Source organism: Poromitra crassiceps (genome assembly GCF_964638095.1).
Source record: "Poromitra crassiceps genome assembly, chromosome: 1".
Taxonomy (NCBI): domain Eukaryota; kingdom Metazoa; phylum Chordata; class Actinopteri; order Beryciformes; family Melamphaidae; genus Poromitra; species Poromitra crassiceps.
Window position 1 is genome coordinate 116,671,316 of NC_139623.1, and position 19,643 is coordinate 116,690,958.

The 19,643-nt window shown below is 44.7% G+C and overlaps 1 protein-coding gene across 1 annotated transcript; it reads left to right on the forward strand.

The window, feature by feature from the left end:
* Positions 1-325: 325 nt before the first annotated feature.
* Positions 326-18,762, forward strand: snrnp48 (small nuclear ribonucleoprotein 48 (U11/U12)). Its single transcript, XM_083644770.1, has 9 exons — positions 326-565; positions 3,442-3,555; positions 4,284-4,344; positions 5,778-5,858; positions 12,978-13,148; positions 14,803-14,924; positions 15,858-15,955; positions 16,214-16,315; positions 17,752-18,762. The coding sequence occupies exons 1-9, from the start codon at positions 410-412 to the stop codon at positions 17,846-17,848; spliced, it is 1,002 nt and encodes a 333-aa protein (XP_083500896.1). The 5' UTR covers positions 326-409; the 3' UTR covers positions 17,849-18,762.
* Positions 18,763-19,643: the final 881 nt, after the last annotated feature.

The following is a 19,643-nucleotide window of genomic DNA, read 5'->3' on the forward strand; positions in this document are numbered from 1 at the left end:
GTTAAAAAGTCATTTTTCATTTAATCTCGATAACGTTATAATTACCTTTCAAAATCACTTCGAGTTGTTGTTAAGCATTCCTGCATTTCAGGAGAAGAAGTCTCTCCAGGCGTACGTTCTCTGTTTTGGTTTGGAGTCGGAACCAACGGAAGTAACTCTTATTCTTATTATTGGCGGTTGGCAAACAACGAATTGGTGCATTACCGCCACCAACCGGTATGGAGTTTACTCTACTATTTAGTACGGAAGTAAACTGACGTCATTGCCCAAGGACTGTACGTGGTTACGTCTACGTCATCACCACGCGCTAGTACAGAGAGGACGACAACAACAACGCGGCAACCGCGAGTCAGCGATGACGCCGAATTCAGGCCAAATTCTGACTTAATTTGGAGGAGAAAAAGCATCAATGTGTGAGTCCCCGGCCCGTGTGGACACACAGAGCCTCCAGCAGCGTGTGGAGCGTCTGCAGGAGCTCACAGACTTCACACAAAACTGCAAGAATCAGCTCGAGCACATCTTCCAACAGCTGGGATGGTCACAGCAATACAGAGAATCCTCTCAGGTAAACTCATCTGCTACAGGATGATTACATTACAACAGGGGCAATACTTTATCTTAGTAAGATACATTGCAGGGAAATCTCCCTTTGCTCTGTTTGCTGAGTCACAAACCTCAGTCAGGAAAACTCTAACTGTAATTTTACTTGGTTAACACCATGGTTAACACACATGACACAACCGTCAACACTAGACATTAAATATTGTAGCGTTTCAGGTAATCCAAGTATTACCTGTAATGTGATGTGCAATAGAAGTGTCTAGATTGCACCTAGGAACTAATGTGTGTGGGTGTGTTCCTAGGGGGAAGGGGGTATATAGGACCAGCGGCCGGGGGCCGGGAGTCAGTCAGGCCATGTGGGCGAGCTGACCGGGTGGTTGCAGAGCTAGCAGCTATATTGTGAAGACAAGAATAAAAAGCCTGTACCAACTTCAAGTCTCCAGTTCCTTGGACAAATACTCACTTTGTTACAATATGCATTCACTGACCAGGCTAATCTATGAATTGTATTAGGAATTGCAACAGTATGCAATATATGTAGCCTCAACGCGAGACGCGGCCCCTATGTCCACTGCAACGCTAAATGGCCGCAGTGATATACATGTTATCAATCACAATAAAACTGTACCCACCTCCGAGAAAATGTTGTTATCCAAGATGTGTGTGTGTGTGTGTGTGTGTGTGTGTGTGTGTGTGTGTGTGTGGAGTAGATCATCATCTCCCTCTAATGAATGCCCGAGGTCACCTCATGATTTCACCTCATGATCAAGATTTTTATTGTCACTCCGTAGTACAAGTATCACGTGTGAAATTCTTGTGCTGTAGACTCCGTTACAACATAGTGCAAAAAATAAAAGATATATAAATAAAAAACAAGAGGCAACGAGCAATAGAGCAGTAAGACACGCCACAGACAGTGGCGTATTCACTGCCCATAGTGCAAATGGCATGAACATACTTTAAACATAATTAAACATAATAACATTCTGTTAGGTGCAAATAGCGTGTACCTAATTAAACATACTATTGAACATTAGTCATACATTATGGTAGCATCTACAGTGCGGTACAGTACAGCTACTACACTATTTGTGTTAAGGAGTCTCGTGGCCTGTGAGAAGAAACTGTCCCTCAAGCAATTTGTGCGTGCTCTTGGGACCCTGTATCTCCTCCCTGAGGGTAGCAGGGAGAACAGACTGTTGTGGGGGTGGTTTGTGTCTTTGATGATCTTCAGGGACCTCCTGAGGCACCGCTGGTTGTACAGATCTTGCAGTTCTGGCAACTCACATCCTGTTACGTGCTGGGCCACGCGCCTCACCCTTCTTAGCGCCCTGCGGTCCATGGTGGTGCAGTTCCCATACCAGGTGGTGAAGCAGCCAGTCAGCAGGCTTTCAATGGTGCCTCTGTAGAAGTCCCTGAGGATTTTTGGCCTTAGCCCGAATTTCTTCAGGCGCCTGAGTCCGTGTAGTCGCTGTTGGGCCTTTTTGACAACAGTGGCGGTGTGGTTGGCCCATGTCAGGTCCAGGTCCAAGGGAAACTTGCATGTCTCCCTGCAGCAGATCACTCTGTTTCTCATGCAGTGTTTAAAAGTGTCGCTCTGGATGAGAGCATTATCATCTTCACTCTAAAAGCAAGACTGCAAGTTTTACCAACCAAGCTCAATCTTTCCATCTGGCTTCCTGACAGTCATGCTCCTCACTGTATACATCATGGTCATGAACAGATCACTGAAACCATGGCTCACATCTTAAATGGTTGCCATGCATACAAAGGGCTTTACATATGTAGGCATGACAGATTAGTGGATCTGATATCAAAAGATATCTCTTCTATTTTCGGGTCTTCAATATCGCTTTTTAAACATTCTATTGTGAAGCCGAGCATGTTCAGTCTGTGTAGTGACGATTCAGATGTGTTCTTGAATATTCCAGCTAACACTCCTGATGTTGTTGTTGTCAATGAAAATCGTAGAGAGGTGTTTGTTCGAGAGGTTGGCTGTACCTTTGACCACAGCCTAGAGGAGACCTTTCTAACCAAGATGATGAAATACCAACAGCTAGAACAGACCATTTCACAGCTGGGCTACAGGTGTAAACTTCTAGTTTTCATATTTGGTAGCCTAGATCATGTCCATAAGCTGGTTGTGAGAGGCCTTCAGATGGCTGGTCTCCCAAAGAGAAGGGCCAAGCAGTTAGCGAGATATTGTTCAATATCTACTATTATCGGCAGCCGCTCAATATGGAGGAGGCACTGCTTTTTGTACCCATGAAGTGGACACTGACCGCTATCTTGCATTACAGTATAATTGTATATATCAACCTGCCATGTTATCATCCTGTGTGTTTCTTATGTGTATGCATTATTGTGGTTGCAGTCTGGGCACTCATGTAACTGACTGACTCCCAGCATTTGACTGCACTATTACTGTTTATGTCCTTTGCATACTTGTATTTATGTGGACATAAATAAATATTTCAAATGTGTGTGAGTGTGTGTGAGATGTGATGAGATGATGAGATCAACTTTATTGTCTCTTGGGGAAAATTTGTCTTGGGCAAAAAGTGCATATAGCCACATCCCGGCTTAACAAACAGACCACATACAACAGTCAACAACAAAGAACTTATTGCACTAATTTCAACAGAGGAAGTGTACACCAAGACATAATAGTTGCAAAGCCCCGTTGCACTATTTGTTCAACTCAGACTTTTTCAAGATAACAAAAAGGCAAAGTAAAAATACTGTGTGTGTGTGTGTGTGTGTGTGTGTGTGTGTGTGTGTGTGTGTGTGTGTGTGTGTGTGTGTGTGTGTGTGTGTGTGTGTGTGTGTGTGTGTGTGTGTGTGTGTGTGTGTCTCTGTCTGTCTGTCTGTGCGTTTCAGGAGGCGATGGAGCAGTGCCCCTTCGACCCGGGTCACAGGGTGCCAGCCCGGAGTCTGGAGAGACACAAAGCCTACTGCAGGCTCAGGAGGATGGGCTACTCAGCTGAGGAACAGGTCACACACACACACACACACACACACGTGTGCACGGCACGCACACACACAAGCTAATCAAACGATGGCAGTAACATGTCCGATGTTCTCTCTGAGGCTGCAGGAGACTAGAAGATTTTGAAACTCCTACTAAACTCATTGCATCGCACACATTACGACGGATTTAATGTTTTGTTTTGCCTCTCAGTTGTGAATCTATTAGGCCAAGGTGAGGTGTCACACTCAAATAAAAAAATACATTTCACCTTTTTCTTCCAGTCGTGCCATACTGAACTTTTCAGAAGTTTGACATTTCTGTATTATAAATAATTTTTTTGATTGGTCTTATGTAATATTCTAATATTTTAAGATACTGGATTTTTTATTTCCCTGAGCTGTAATCATAAAAAAAAAGGCTTGAAATATTTCACTTTGTGTAAGGTAAAGGTAAAGTCCCACTTATTGTCCCACAATGTGTGAAATTTGTTCTCCACATTTGACCCATCCCCTGGGGGAGCGGTGAATATATATATATATATATATATATATATATGTTTTATGTACCTGTAGACCTATTTTATGCCAAAAAATTACAAAACTCTTATTTCATTGTGGTTTATGCCAAAATCTCATTACTGTTACAGACTGTTAGTGAACACCCTCCCAGGATGTGCTGTACATCAGAGCTAACATGCCGTTAGCTTGTCTGTACCATAAGTGTCCACTAAACGCTGTCACGCCCTCTGCAGGCGGAGATGTGCGACCCATCCGTGTGTTATGAGAACAGCAGCGTGACAAGCTTCACAATGGGTGAGTTGTTCCTGATAGCTGAAGCTAGCTGCTCTCAACACAACAAATCTCATGTCCCCAAGGTCCTTAAGTCACAATGTTGGACATTCTCCATGCTTTTGAGATCTGTGTGAATACAATTGCAGAAAAAAATACTTTTAAAAAGTAATTTTGACCTCCTCAAGTCTTCTTGATGAAGAGGTTATGCTTTTAAATGAAAGCTTAATAAACTATATTCACATTAGATACGGCTAGTCACATTTAGCCTTCATTGACAATAAACCATCGCACACACAAAAAAGAAGGAGAAAAAGTATTGATTTAGCAAAATGTTTAAGGGGACAGCGTAGGCTATTTCATGATAATCCTATAATTTTATGATAGTCCTAACTGGGAGAGATGTAATGTAATATTAGAGCAATAGAAGTTGAAGAAAAGGCACTGTGAGGCTATGGAGAGGGCTGGGGACTCTTCATCCAACAAACACATATTTTTACAGGGTTCCCACAGTACATATACAGGTCCTTGAAAGCTTTGAAAGTTTGTGAATTTGGAAAATTAAAAATCAAGACATTGGAAAGTTTCTGAAAATAGACATGGGTCATTGAAAGTGCTTGAATTGAGAATAAGTGAACAAATATTTTCTAACAAGCATTGCAGTCAGAAAAAATTCTCAATGACAATGTTGTAACAGTAATTAATCTTCATCCATGTCCCAAACTATGCCGTGAAGGCTTAAAATCCATAGTGATTTTCCATCATGTTCTTCATACTTTTGCCGATGAAGTTGGCATCAAATTTCATTCTAAGTGATAAAAGGATCTTAAAAAGTCTTCAAATTAACTTGGCAAACACGGTTAATTGTTCCTTACCTTAAAGGTAAGGAACAATAAAAATATCCGTCTGTGGCTGAATTACTTAGGCCATGTTCACATTACCGGCAAATCCGATTTGGTGATAAAGTCATTAATCATCATTATCTTGATTGGTTTCCCAAATCTGATTTGGGAGTGTGTCCGCACTGCCACAAATCTGATTTTAAAGTCGGATCTACGTGTCCAGACCTAAACAGCCTATCTGCATGGGTTGTTATGGTAATGACGTGAGCGTCAGTAAATACGTATGTTGGTGACGTGGTTTTCCTGCGCAGAAGCATTTGATGATGAGTTGTGAGTGACGTTCAAATCAGATTTGGTGGATCTGCGCGTCCGCACTGAAGACACATCAGTCAAAAGCACATTTGAAGCAGATTGGAAACTACCTCCATATGTGGTTTGGGACAAGTGACACAAATCAGACTTGGAGCGTCCAGACTCTCATAAAACCAATCTGGATAAAGTAATTAATAGGTCACTAAAGTTCACAAATCAGATTTGGCCTCCTAGTCTGAACATGGCCTTAGTGTCATCATCATGTGTCCTGTTCTCACCCAGGCGCTCTCTCTCTCCATCCAGACAAAGACACACAGCATCGGGTGATTCTCCAGGCCAGATCTGCTGCTCCACTCATGAGGATGGAGGGAATCTTCTGGCAAGGTAGCTGCTCGTTATACGCCAGCTCAATACAAAATGTCTGCTCGTTATAGGCCAGCTCAATACAAAATGTCTGCTCGTTATACGCCAGCTCAATACAAAATGTCTGCTCGTTATACGCCAGCTCAATACAAAATGTCTGCTCGTTATAGGCCAGCTCAATACAAAATGTCTGCTCGTTATAGGCCAGCTCAATACAAAATGTCTGCTGTAGGGTAGAGATGCACCCATCCACATTTTTTCAGTTCAGATTCCGATACCTGAAATCGGATATCTGTCGATACCGATACTGATTCCGATACCAGAGCTCTTGGCAACTCTTCCAAGGAGCTGCAGCCTCCATGTTTACATAGTAGCTGGCTCCTACTGTGACATCAGTTAGTATTTGGTTTGGTATCAATTGATCTCATAGCATTAGTTACCTGGCCCATAATATTCAATTAAACAATTAATAGGGGGTAATTAGATATTTAGAAAACAATTGATCCACTCAAAATGATTAATTTAGCATTTCAACAAATAAGCGACAATTAAACACCCCTGCGACTAAAATATCTCCAAAACACTAAGAAGGACATGTTGTTGAGTTAGCTAACCGCTACTGTTACTACCTCACTTCTATTACTACTTACTAGCACTGTTTCATGTTATGTTCCGGTGGGTTTATGATCCAGTGCAGGCTATGAATGGAGTCTGGATCGGAATGTGGATCAGCGACATCAGTCCGATATCCGATATGTGAATTACGTGATATCGGCTACCGATATCGATATCCCGATACCGATATCCCATCCCTACTGTAGGGTCTTTGAATTTGAAGGAATTGGGCCTGAAAAGTCCTTGAGAAGTCCTTCAATTTCATGTTTAAGAAGGTGTGGGAACTCTCTGGCACATGGAGTTTTATTTTTGAATGCAGTTACAAAGACAGTCCACTAGATGTCGCTAGAGAGCCATATCTTGGTTTAAAATGTCTAAATCCCTCATCCACCTTCACCACCTCCAAATGTTCCTTCTATTCACCTGATCATTTGCCCACATCAGGAGGCTTCTGCATACTTCTGCATGTAATCGTCTTTCCGTTTTAGACCTGGAAGTAGATTACTCCTACCCTTTATCATTTTTCGACTTGCCAAAAAGCTGTTTTCAAGCAAAGAAACTGTTATAAAGTTTTAATATTTTTTCGGATGAGAACGTAACATTCCAAATATGTGACCAGTTTACCAACATAACTCCCATTTGGACATTTTTAACGAGCAATGACGAGCGCTGGCTATAACTGGTCGGACTAGCTAGTATCTGTCAACCCAGCCGGCAGTGAGAAAACACTGTCGACGTGCTTAATTGTAACCGACGTTATGCCGACCGGGTGGTCGGCTTCGGCTCCTCGCAGCAGTAACGCTAGGACAATGTAACTGAAGTTGACCACTCGCTGCAGTGTAGCGGCTGAATGTTTCCAAACTTCATTCATAGTTTACAGTTTATCAATGTTTACAATGCAACCGGCCGGCCGGCACGCTGAACTGGAAGAAGAAATACAATTGCGTCCGACATGGAAGAGAAAAAGTGGGCGTGGCACGATAAGGTGAATAGAGAGCCAAAGTGAACATCGCTTCCTGCTCTTCTCCCTGTACCAGCGTGTGAAAAATATGAATGGTGGTGAACGGAGCGATACGCTACCTTTTTGATCCCGTTTGAATTGTGCCACGGGATTCCACGTTATGTTTGTCAATGTAAAAGATAACGCTGCAAGTCGAGAAAGTCACAGTTTGTGGTAAAACTGTGGCACTCTTAACTCATTAAGTGCCATAGACGACCTAACTCGTCTTACATAATCCAGCGCTTAAGTGCCAAGGACGGACTAACTCGTCTTACATAAAGATTTTTTTTTTTTGACGGTGGGACATCAATCAACCCCTTTTACATCTTCGAGATAACTATTTGGAGCAAGAGCATGTGTGTAATCTATTTTACCGACCACTAAGTGGCGACAGAGACCGAGAGAAGTCACAGCCACGGGACCCAAAAGCCACAAAAGCAGCCGCCTCCCGCGGAAATGGCTTGGCGATTTTACAGTCAGAAGCCCGGACACACACACACAGAACGGACAGAGATCCCTTCCCCCCAGAGCCGCGCAGCAACGCGCGAACACACACACACACACACACACACACACACACACACACACACACACACACACACACACACACACCGCGGGAGCAAGCCAGCCATTCAAGGAAATGGCGACGTGATTTTACAGTAATCCATTTCAGACTCGTCTTGCCCGACAGGCAGACAGGCAGGCAGGCAGCAGCAACGCGCTTCTGACACGCCCGCTGTTAGGAGGAAGGAGGAGAAGACACACGGAGGGAGGAGTTTGAATGAGAGGGGTGTTTCCTGTTGTTATGGAGGAAATTACTGTTCAAAACTATTGTTTAGAATGTCTGACGGTCTTACTGATGCCAAAAATGAATGGTTAAAGTGACTGTTTCACAAAAAGCCATTTATCTCTGAATAAATTTCCAGACGCTGAAACCATGCTGTACTCAACGGCTAATATCTACATAACTACTAACTCTGCAAACTAACTCTTTTAGACAGAGAAAGCACACATTCTATTAGTTATTTTTAGATGATTGATGTTCATGAATTCTTAACAGAAAAGAATCCTCGGCTGTTCTAAAATGAGCCAGAATCGTCAAAAACACCCCTGGCACAACTTACCTACAGGAATGAAAACATGGCTGGCATTCAATGTGTTAACACATTCACTGCCAGCCGTTTTTCAATACTGTAGTTAGCTTCTGCCAGAGGGTTTTTTTGAGGATTCTGGCTCATCTTTCAAGAGCCGAGGATTCGTTTCTGTTAGGATTTTGTGAACACACAATATCTCAAAAGAACTACCGTAAATTCCGGACTATAAGACGCACCGGTGTATAAGCCGCGGGACCAAAATTGACTATTTTTTTCTTCTATAAGCCGCACCGGTCTATAAGCCGCGGGTGTTTTGATGTTTAATTACCATATGAAAGGGTTCGTGCACAGAGAGGAATGTCGGGAAAGCGATGGCTGTTTGGGGAAGCTCCCATTTATTAACATTTCAACAAAACAAAACAAAAGTCAGGTCACTAATCCCCAGACAAAATCACACAACAATAGGCTATATGTGCAGCAAACCTGTAACCAGAGAAGTCAAGTCACTAATGCTCGTCTTCCTCTTCTTCCTGCGTACTGAAACCACCAAAGTCCTCATCTTCAGTGTCGGAAACGAACAGGTTCAGGGTGGCTTCGTCAACCACTCTCCTCTCTCCTTCATTGTCACTCAAAACCAACGAACTCCTCTTCATCTATAGCTGTGTTTCCATTACAGTTTTTCGCAAAAGAATTGCGATATTTCTACAACTTCGACAATGTACAATTGCGACTTGTAGTCGTTTCCATTGAAGTTGCGTTTGAGTGATTCCCCGTTGCAGCAGCTGCCACAGTGATTACGCACGGGGATCTGCCCCATATCCCGTCCCCTGCATGCTCAAATCCAACCAATGGTCAATGGAAATCCCAACATGAAGTTACAATGCATATAAACGAGCCTGATTATCAATTCAAAAGAAAATGAGTCGCAAAATGTTGCTGGCTGCGTGAATGCAGTCAGCGCGACAGGCAGAGGAAAAAAGGTAGCCTAATAGCCTACAACTGGTCCGATTTAGAGATGGAGGGGGGAAAAGGCTGATTTGGTTCTATAATTGCACCTGAAACGTGTGCAATGTATTAGCCTACTCACAGTCACTGTATTCACTTCAGACAGCACCACCGCACCAGTGTGTGCTTTTCATCCTCTCATCTCGCCGCTGTGCCAAATGCGCGCACACAGGCAGCCTGCTGTCACCATGGACCGATTTCTGCCATTAAACATTATCTAATTTGCCCGGCTACGCTTTTGCACAACACTCGTCTTTCTGCTAGGTAGCGTTGCTTCAAAGTTTTCCACTTGCTGCGGAGGTTTTGACACGGCTATCGAACCTTACTTACCAAACTTATTTTCCGCTCCTTTTCCAAGGGATAATATGGGTCACATGACGTGCAAATGCGAAAAATGTGTTTCCATTACACTTTTGCGATAAACTGCTATATCGACACGTCTGAAAAACCACCTCATGATCATCTACTGCTCGTTCTCATGCTGTCGAGAACGAGCAAAGCTTTTTTTTGGTGAAAGAATCCTCCAGGGCGCTTCTTGTTAACAGTCCGAGTGAGTGGCAGGTCGAACGTCAAAGGCACTTCATCCATATTTATGATCTGCTCCGGTTCGATGGAATATTCCTTGATCTTCCTTTGTGTGAATTCGCCGAAGTTTGTGATTTTCTCCTGGTAGTCGGGGGAGGGAGTTGATGGGCTTGTGGCCGTTTGCTTACCGTAATTACCATATGTAAGTGGTCACGCACAGAGGGGATTGTCGGGAAAGAGATGGCTGTTTGAGGAAGCTCCCATTTACCGTATTACCGTAACATTTCAACAAAACAACATAACACAACACCACCGTTGTTTATTTTTACAGTGCACACAGTGTCCGCGGTGTGGTGAAAAGAGGGCAAGAGAGGAAATTAAAACAGAAGTGGATTTATAGTTAGAAAGAGTGCTAAAAAAGAGAGATTTTTTTTTTTTTTTTTTTTTTTCTGAAAAAATCCATAGATAAGACGCACCGTTATATAAGCCGCAGGGGCCAAAAAACGGGAAAAAAGCCGCGGCTTATAGTCCGGAATTTACGGTAATAGAATGTGTGCTTTCTCTGTCTAAAAGAGTTAGTTTGTAGAGTTAGTACCGTAGTTATGTAAGCATTAGCAGTTGAATACAGCATGGTTTCAGCATCTGAAAATTTATTCTGAGATAAACGGCTTTTTGTGAAATTCGATAGAACAGTCACTTTAACCATTCATTTTTGGCATCAGTAAGACGTCAGACATCTAAACAATAGTTTTGAACAGTAATTTCCTCCATAACAGCAGGAAACACCCCTCTCCTTCAAACTCCTCCCTCCGTGTGTGTTCTTCTTGGCTGCAGCGGGCGTGTCACAAGCTCGTTTCTGTTGCTGCTGTAACCTCGCATCACCAGGCTCACTGCTTTGCTGCTGCTGTGCCTGTCTGCTGGCGGCCGCTGGGCAAGTCTGGATGGGCTCGCTCGTTTCTTGGGGTTCTGAGAGCTTTGATGAAGCTTTTGCGATTCTGGTCTTATTTATGCTGCGTGTTTCAAAGTGTGTTCCACCCGTAATCTATTATGCAAATTTGCAAAACCCCACCGCCAGCTCCCAAGCGCGAAAGCGTTTTCGCCAATCCATTTTCATGAGAATGGCTTCCTCACACTGCTTTTTGCTTGCTGTCGCCACTTAGTGGGTCGGTGGAATGGGTTGTACACGTTCGGTGGCTCCAATATTTTTATAGGAGACGTGGGGGGCATTTATCCACGTAGCACCGTCAAAAATTTTTTTTTTTTTTTTTTGACGTCTCATCTCGTCATTGGCAGTCAACCGTTGGATTTTTTTTGACGAGTCAACTCGCCATTGGCAGTGAACGTGTTAAGTTATAAATCAGAAAGACTACACACAGCCTAGTTGCAGAGAGGCTAGCGGTAGCATGATAACGTAAACTCATGCTCTTGTGCCACTGGTGGTGGTTCCCGTAATGCTGAGGACTGGCTGCCGACATAATTTTGCACCTAACGCTGGTCTGTGCTTTGTCAGACAGACAACTGACTGATAAACTCCGTAAACTGAGATCCAGGGCAGTTGTTAGAGTACAACGACCCTCGGTTTCGCTTGGACTGCTAATTTCCTAATTTATCAGACTGCTGGAGCTGGATAATATTGGAGAGCTGCAGTGTGCGGCCAGACTGAGTCGTTGTTGTGAGTGGGAGGAGGAGCCGAGATTGCGGAAGCACGCAGTTGTTTCCCTGCTGTGGGATTGGCTGTTAATGTAGCATGCGCTTGTTTCTTTGCTGTGGGATTGGTTAAAATAATTACTTTATAGAAACGACAGCTCATAATTTTATCATCGTTATCGTGGGAAGATTTTATCGTGAAAATGATCAAGATCGTTTATATCGCCCAGCCCTAAATAAACGTTGTTTTATGGCTCGTTTCAAAACAAAGAGCTTTACACTGAATGTCCATGTTAGGGTCAATTCACTTTTCATGCAATAGACTGATGATGTGGTGAATCCCGGTAAAAGACATTATGCCTTATTGATTTCCCGTATCACAGAGGAGGAGATGCAGATACAGAGAAGTGGATTGTGCAACTCAGCATCAGGAAGATGTTTCTAATAGTTTGTACATTCAGAGTCCATATCTGCTGAAGCAGAAACTTAAAGCATGTGCTTACCCAGTGCCCTAACCCCTGATTGGTCCAGTCTTAAACCAATCACAAGTCTTTAGTGCTGACTTTGCACATACCGAATGTTTTTGTGCCTTTTGAAGGCTTATAGTCGATCATATGCTCTGTGAATAAAACAGCTGCAGAAGATATGTAGTACATGCAAACATTGCAGAAAGGAAAACAAACAAAAGACAAAGAGCGTATTGGCCGAGAAACAAATCAGAAAAATTGCAAAATCTTAATGCTGGCAGACGGAATGAAAAGGCAAGTTGAGTCATATAGTCAAATGATTGGGTGTCTGGGTAGTGTAGAGGTAAAAGTAGTGTAGAGGTAAAAGCAGTGTAGAGGTAAAAGTAGTGTAGAGGTAAAAGCAGTGTAGAGGTAAAAGTAGTGTAGAGGTAAAAGCAGTGTAGAGGTAAAAGTAGTGTAGAGGTAAAAGTAGTGTAGAGGTAAAAGCAGTGTAGAGGTAAAAGTAGTGTAGAGGTAAAAGTAGTGTAGAGGTAAAAGCAGTGTAGAGGTAAAAGCAGTGTAGAGGTAAAAGTAGTGTAGAGGTAAAAGCAGTGTAGAGGTAAAAGTAGTGTAGAGGTAAAAGCAGTGTAGAGGTAAAAGCAGTGTAGAGGTAAAAGCAGTGTAGAGGCAAAGGGGGGGGGGGAGATCTGAAGGGGAAAAAACTTGAATGAACTGAAATGAATGAAACGTGTGTGTGTGTTTTAACCTAGCGTTCCCTCGGTGTGTAAAGCGTCTGTTTCCTCTCCAGGTCAGTACTCGGGTCAGCCTGTTGACATCCCTCAGAGCCACAAGAGGGCACTGTGTGACCTCACTGTGGCTGACCGGCTGGCTCTGTATGATCATGTGACCGCCGCCACCGCCCGGCAGAAAGGGCAGACGGAGGATCTGTACGTGGACCTGGTGGCCAAGCTGAAGAAAGGTGCAGTTCAGCTTAAAGCCTCTTATCACACAAGCATGTCTCAAAGGGCTTTACATAGCATCATCATCACATCACAGTATACTAGGGCTGTACTCCAATATTTGAGTATCCGTTCATAATGCTGACATTCTATTTTAAAAATGTATATTCAATTAAGAAAATATATATATTTTTTTTTTTGCCAGAATGACGCTAACCCCAACTAATCATAACTCCTCATGTCCCTCAGGTCGATTCATTCATGGATGTATAAGGAATGAATCCATTGACTAGAAGGATTACTATTGGCTCATTTCCACCACATGGCACTGCATAGTACTGCTAGTCTCAACTCAGCTTTACTCGTCTCCACCTGATCCACTGTCTGCTTCCACCGCAAGTTTACTCGCCTCTGCCCACAACTGGTCGTCATAGCGACCGTAACGTTAAAGTTAACTCACAGAACTTTTAACAAACTGTAGATGGAAAATGAATGGCGTGAACGGTTTCCTCCCATTACCAGCCGGCTGGGGGAAAGTGTCCCAGACCCAGAGAGAGCTCTGCAGCATGCAATAACGTAGTGTATCAGCGTAAGAACTCTCATGGGTCTGGCGTCGAGACTAGGTCCCCCTAAGCGCACTCCCCAAGTTTGAAGTCGATCCGACACACTGTTCTCGAGATACGCGAAGGACAGACATACAGACAGTCCTGGAATAAGTCCAAATTGCATGAAATTGGGCACCACACTCAGATTCAGATTCAGATTCATTTATTTAAAGAATGGGACTTTACACATTAATGAACAGTACAGCCGTACAGTAAATATGCCAGGTTATAGCCCAAGGGCTAGTTTCCACCTGTAGTCCCATGGCAGGTTGATGTAATCATGAAAGCGAAAGAAAAATTAATAGTACAAAAAAGATTAAAAGTACAGAAAGTTAGTAAAACCAAAAATGATTAAAACACACACAATTAATAGTACCAAAAAAATTAATAGTATAAAAGGTTAGTAAAACCTAAAATAAATAAAACACACAGAGCATGCTGCAAAACATGGCAAATGATATGTTAAGTATGTTAATTGTGATCACATTGTTGGTTTGATCTGAGCCATATTTTCAACTGGCCTTTGAAGGTGGCGAGACTAGGGCATTCTCTAATCGAGGGAGGTAGATTATTCCAGAGAGTGCTTCCCATGCAGGATAAGGTCTTCTGGCTAAAGGAAGTTTTTCTAAAGGGGACCTCACAGACCTTGTTCGTGATGGCCCGAGTGACACGGGTCGAGTTGGCGGTCGAACGATATTTGATAAAGTCAGCAAGAGGACTCCATCGGGGTCCGAGCAGCGCACACTCCCCAAGTTTGAAGTCAATCGGACAAATGTTTCTTGAGATAAACTGCTTTTTATGTTGCCAGTAGGTGGCGCGGGAAATTGCAAGATTTGCAAGAAATTCAGCGCCACACTACTTTGAGTTCCCAGGAGCACACTCATTTCTCTCTGATGACGGCTGTATTTCTTTCATGTGACAGAGTTGCGGTGCCATTTGTCTGCCCCTAGACATGAGCCTATAACCCAACCTGTGACAGCCAGCTTAAGTCGGAACAGCTTGGTTTCTACCTCATCATAGTCCTCCAAATTGTGCGTGTGTGTGTGTGTGTGTGTGTGTGTGTGTGTAGGTGAACAGCAGAATGAGCCCAAGTCGCACCTGGAGCTGATGGCAGAGATGAGGGACTATAAGAGGCGGCGTCAGTCCTACCGAGCCAAGAACGTCCACATCACCAAGAAGTCCTACACCGAGGTCCAAGACTTAACTGCACACACACACACACACACACACACACACACACACACACACACACACACACACACACACACACACACACACACACACACCTACCTACCTACCTACCTACAGCTGGTCAGACTTTGGGGAGAGACGATCAGGTCCGGTGTCTTGTCAATAAAAAAATTACGTTCATTCAGCAGCTTTATACATAAAATACAATGTTCAGATTAACAATTTATGCAACATTTTTTTTTAATAAATTAGTGCCGTGTTCGGGATTTGAACACAGGTCTCCCGTGTGAGAGCGCAATATCTTACCACTGCGCTATCCGTTTGCTGAGATCATGATGAGCAGTTGCACGTTGAACTAATATACCATACCATTTCAAAACATGGATCCCATTCGGTTTTCACTTGTTCTTTCCAATACTATAGTGTACAACCGTGGAGTTGGGACAGTTTAAAGAATGAGACGTAATTTATTTCATTCAAACCTTAATCCTGAAGAATCTTTGATGTTTCCTCTCAAAGTTTGCAAGTGTAGCGTGAGGAGGACGTGAAATAGGGAGAGAGAAGCTTATCTCAAAAGCAGGTCGCTTGGATTAGTGAACCTAAGTAACTTCACCGCAGTGCAAAACCCCTCTCTTCAAATTCAGCATTTGTTTTGGTCAGAGCCTTGATGGCAAGAGAGAGGAACGGAGCGGAGGAGAGAGGGGGAGAAAGAGAGAGAGAGGAGGGCTGCACTCTCAAACACTTGAAAAAGACGAGGTCCGAGGCGAGCTCGTAAATAGGGGTACAAATGCAAATGTAAAACGGGGCGGCTAATCGTACCCGGGCAGGAATAGACACTCCGTTTCTCAAGTTGTGAAGTTTTGTCAAAATGATCTTGCTGAACACAAAGTTTGCTGTTTCATAAACCCTTAACCTGAAACCACATATGTGCAGGTGATTCGGGAGGTGATCGGCGTTCACTCTGGAGAGCTGGCCAGGCAGTGGAGAGAGGAGGCAGAGGAGGAGAGGACAGCTGGACGCTCCTCCCACAGGTACAGCAAACACCGTGACCCTGCAGCTCATTTTACTGTTAGCATCGCACATAGACGGTTTTCACAGAATTGTGTTACGAGGGAACAGTTTGAAACCTCGCTTATTTCATGTCAGCTATTGTATTAGCAAACACTGCAACAGGAGGTAAGCTAAGGGCAATTTAGAATGTTTATGTTGTCAAGTTAAAGCCGTCTGTAAGTCACTCTGGATGAGATGGACCAAAGCACAGACGACTGACATGTGATTTTGTCTGTCAGGGGGCGGTCAAGTGAAAGGCGGTCTCCGTCCTCGGAGTCCCTGCACTCCCACGGCAGACGGCACCACAGCCGAGAGAGAGAGAGCAAGAAGAAGAGGAAGAGGTGAGACATACACTTCTAAATACACAGGATGTGATGTTAAGATCCAGAGTGCTGGGGACTCTGCGTGGCAGCTAGGGGCGTCGTCCTCCCTGAGCCGAGCTTGCGCCTGACCGCATACCAAGTTCAGGACTAGGTGGTACAATCCTTGGGTATACCTCGAGAAACTGTGAGACAGATGATGACAATTGGGGCTTGGGTGGCTGAAGGAGCCAAGGATTTAATCGGGGTCATCAGGTGGGCACCCTCCTTCGTCGTGTGTTTCATTGATGAAGCCCACGACACCTCCAGAGGGCTCAACAGCATCACCTCCAGAGGGCTCAACAGCACCACCTCCAGAGGGCTCAACAGCATCACCTCCAGAGGGCTCAACAGCATCACCTCCAGAGGGCTCAACAGCATCACCTCCAGAGGGCTCAGCAGCATCACCTAGCATCCCAGGTGTGCTCCCCTCCACTTCAGCCCCTTCCGCCTCTCACTCCCCCAATGACAGCATGCTGCTATTTTGGAGCCCAGGTGTTGTCTCTCCTCTTGATCCAGAGCCACTGACTGGCCCTTTCAGCTGCTCCGGACAGGGCTTTGATAGCTTGACGTTGGGCCTGGCCTCGGGTCCCCATGTCCTTGAGGAGCCTTGTTGTTGACTGGCCGACGAAGCCTCTGCAGCCAACTTCAACTGGGAGAACTTTGGTTTTCCAGCCCCGCTGTTCTGCGTCGGCTGCCAGCTCAGCATACCAGCCTCTTGCGCTCGTAGGCCTCGTCCACAGCGTCCTCACAAGGCACTGTGAGCTCAATGATGTAGACTCTTCGTATTGAAGGGGACCAGAGCACAAGATCAGGTCTGAGGTTGGTCATGGCAATTTCCACTGGGAAGCAGAGTCTTTGCTCAAGGTCCACGAGGAGCCTCCAGTCTCGTGCCGCACCCAGCTGCCAAGCCTCTGATGTTGGTGTGCGGGTCCTGGGTAGCTTCTCGCCTTCACGGACGAACTGTCTTGAGGAAGTAGGGTGGGAGGACTGCGGAGGAAGGGCATTGACGACCCTCCGTCTGTTCTCCAGCGTAGCTGCTAGCTAGACACTTGAGCACCTGATTATCTGTAGTGATGGGAGGAAGAGGTGAGACATCTGTAGTGATGGGAGGAAGAGAAGAAGTCACTGTGATACGTGAATAACACAAGAGACAGAGGGCTTCTTTTCCTGCTCTGTCCCTTCCACTCCTTCATATGTCTGTAACGTTGGTGATACTGATTTTGTTTGTTTGTTTTACTGTCAAACATGTCTGCCTGTCTTCTCTTATCTATTGGTCTTGCCTATAGAACATTTTTACATAATTGAGTCTTTTTAGGTGTCAAAATTATGTTGAGAAAAATACTTTTATTTTGAAAATGCTGAATTTGACGATAGAATTTTCAGTTGAAGGTTTTTGGCTTTGTGGGTCTTCACAGGGATTCCCGGTCCCCAGATGATCAGCACCGCGACCGAAAGAAAAAGAAGAAGAAGAAGAAGAAGAAGAAGAAAGAGGAAGAGGAGACAGAGAAGTGAAAGTCCTGGATCAGCAGGTTGGAGCGTGGATGAGTCCAGGGCCAGCAGGGGTCGCCGTGGCCTCACTCGCATGTTGTGGAAATGTTGAGTTTTTAAGTTTACAAACTTGTGGAGTTTTGGAACCAGCTGATAAATTCAAGTGAATAAAGTTTTGAGAACCGAAGTAATTCCCAGTTCCTGGGGAAGTTCATGTTCCCCACCTTGTTTTTAAATGCCACATGACTTTAGTAAGAGGAGAATCTGGTGCTTTCTGAAAGTATTTGCACACAAAACAAATGTAGCCCAACCCCCCTCAGATTTTTTTTATCCCCCATTAGTGCTAATTTAATTTATTTATCCTGGTTGCTGCTCCACCCTCTGCCGATCTGGGGAGAGCCGAAACTGGCTCCATGCTTCCTCCGAGACATGGCAGTAGCCAGTCGCTTCTTTTCACCTGACAGGGGAAGCTTCACCGGTAGGACATAGCACGTGGGAGGGTCATGCTATTCCAGCGAGTTCCCTTCCCTCTGAACAGGCACCCCTAACGACCAGAGGAGGCACCACATCAGCGACCAGGATATTGCATGTATTTGGTGAGGGGTTCCTATATGAAGGAAATCCCCAGGGTGCACGGGGAGAACATGCAAACTCCACCCAGAAAGGCCCTTTTGACAACCCCACCCGGGCGGTGGGCACCCGAGGACATGCGGACGTAGCCTGGGTAAACCCATCCCCCACGTGACCTGCTCTCAGACCTGTTCTCAGTCACTATGTGATAGTGACTGGGAACTGAGAGAGCAGGTCACGTGGTGGCTGGGTTTACCTAGGCTAATGCGGACGGGCACGCACTCCTTCAGCGCTCGCAGCGTCTCAGGTGGGAATCGAACCCAGGACCTTCTAGCTGTGAGGCGACAGCGCTACCACTGCGCCACCGTGCCCCCTAAAAAGTCTGTATTTTTGGATGTGTTGTTTTTTATCCTTCATCCGATAAAAATCATTACGCACAGAAACCTTGCACACTGAGTCCGATGCGTTTTATTATTATATGTCGTTCTATTTGCAATAGGAGACAAATATTGGTCCTGGAGTCGTCCTGTCCTGTATCCACATTACAACATAGGGTGACAGGCAGCAGTGGACTGGAGAAGGCAGATGGCAGCAGGTCAGGGAATGGTAGCTTTATCACACTGGACAGAGGCTCCATATTCACCTTCACCTTGCCAAGCCAGCTGTGGTGCTCCATGGCCGGGTGCCGCAGCACCGTGCCCCATGGAGAGGGAGCGGAGAGGGGCCAGTGAGTGGAGCGAGCACTGCATCTCTCCGGCTGCCTCACCGCTCAGACCAGGGGAGCTGGAGCCCGCTCCTCGGGCTTTCTCACCAAACACAGACACACAAACAGCTCTCAAAAGGCTTTTGACGGATGCGCAAAACACAGAAAATCGAGCCTGTTCCGAAAACTTCAATGACAGACGAAAGTTTCCGACTCGGTGTGTAAACATGATTTACACAACATGAAGTCGTATTTATTTTTAAATGTGCAACAATATGGACTTGGTGTGCAAAAGTCTTTAGTCATTCTTCTTGGCATCATAGTGTTAGTACAGTAACTATTAGGGATTCACATATCGCTCTCGGCCAATATTGGCTTTAAAAAGCGATATCGCTATCGGTCCAATATTATTTTTACTGCTGATATTTGGCTGGTTGTGGATACTGCCATTTTTGCGACCTTTGGCTTTTATTCTGGGAGTGTGTCAGAGCTGATGGTCTTCTGTTCAAAAACCACTTCATTATCTTCAAACAGGCCCGTCTCAAA

Excerpts from the sequence above, each read along its gene's own strand:
- snrnp48 (XM_083644770.1), top strand. The coding sequence starts at position 410 with ATGTGTGAGTCCCCGGCCCGTGTGGACACACAGAGCCTCCAGCAGCGT. Across the intron at positions 566-3,441 it reads AATACAGAGAATCCTCTCAG|GAGGCGATGGAGCAGTGCCC; the intron begins GTAAACTCATCT and ends TGTGCGTTTCAG. Across the intron at positions 5,859-12,977 it reads GGAGGGAATCTTCTGGCAAG|GTCAGTACTCGGGTCAGCCT; the intron begins GTAGCTGCTCGT and ends TTTCCTCTCCAG.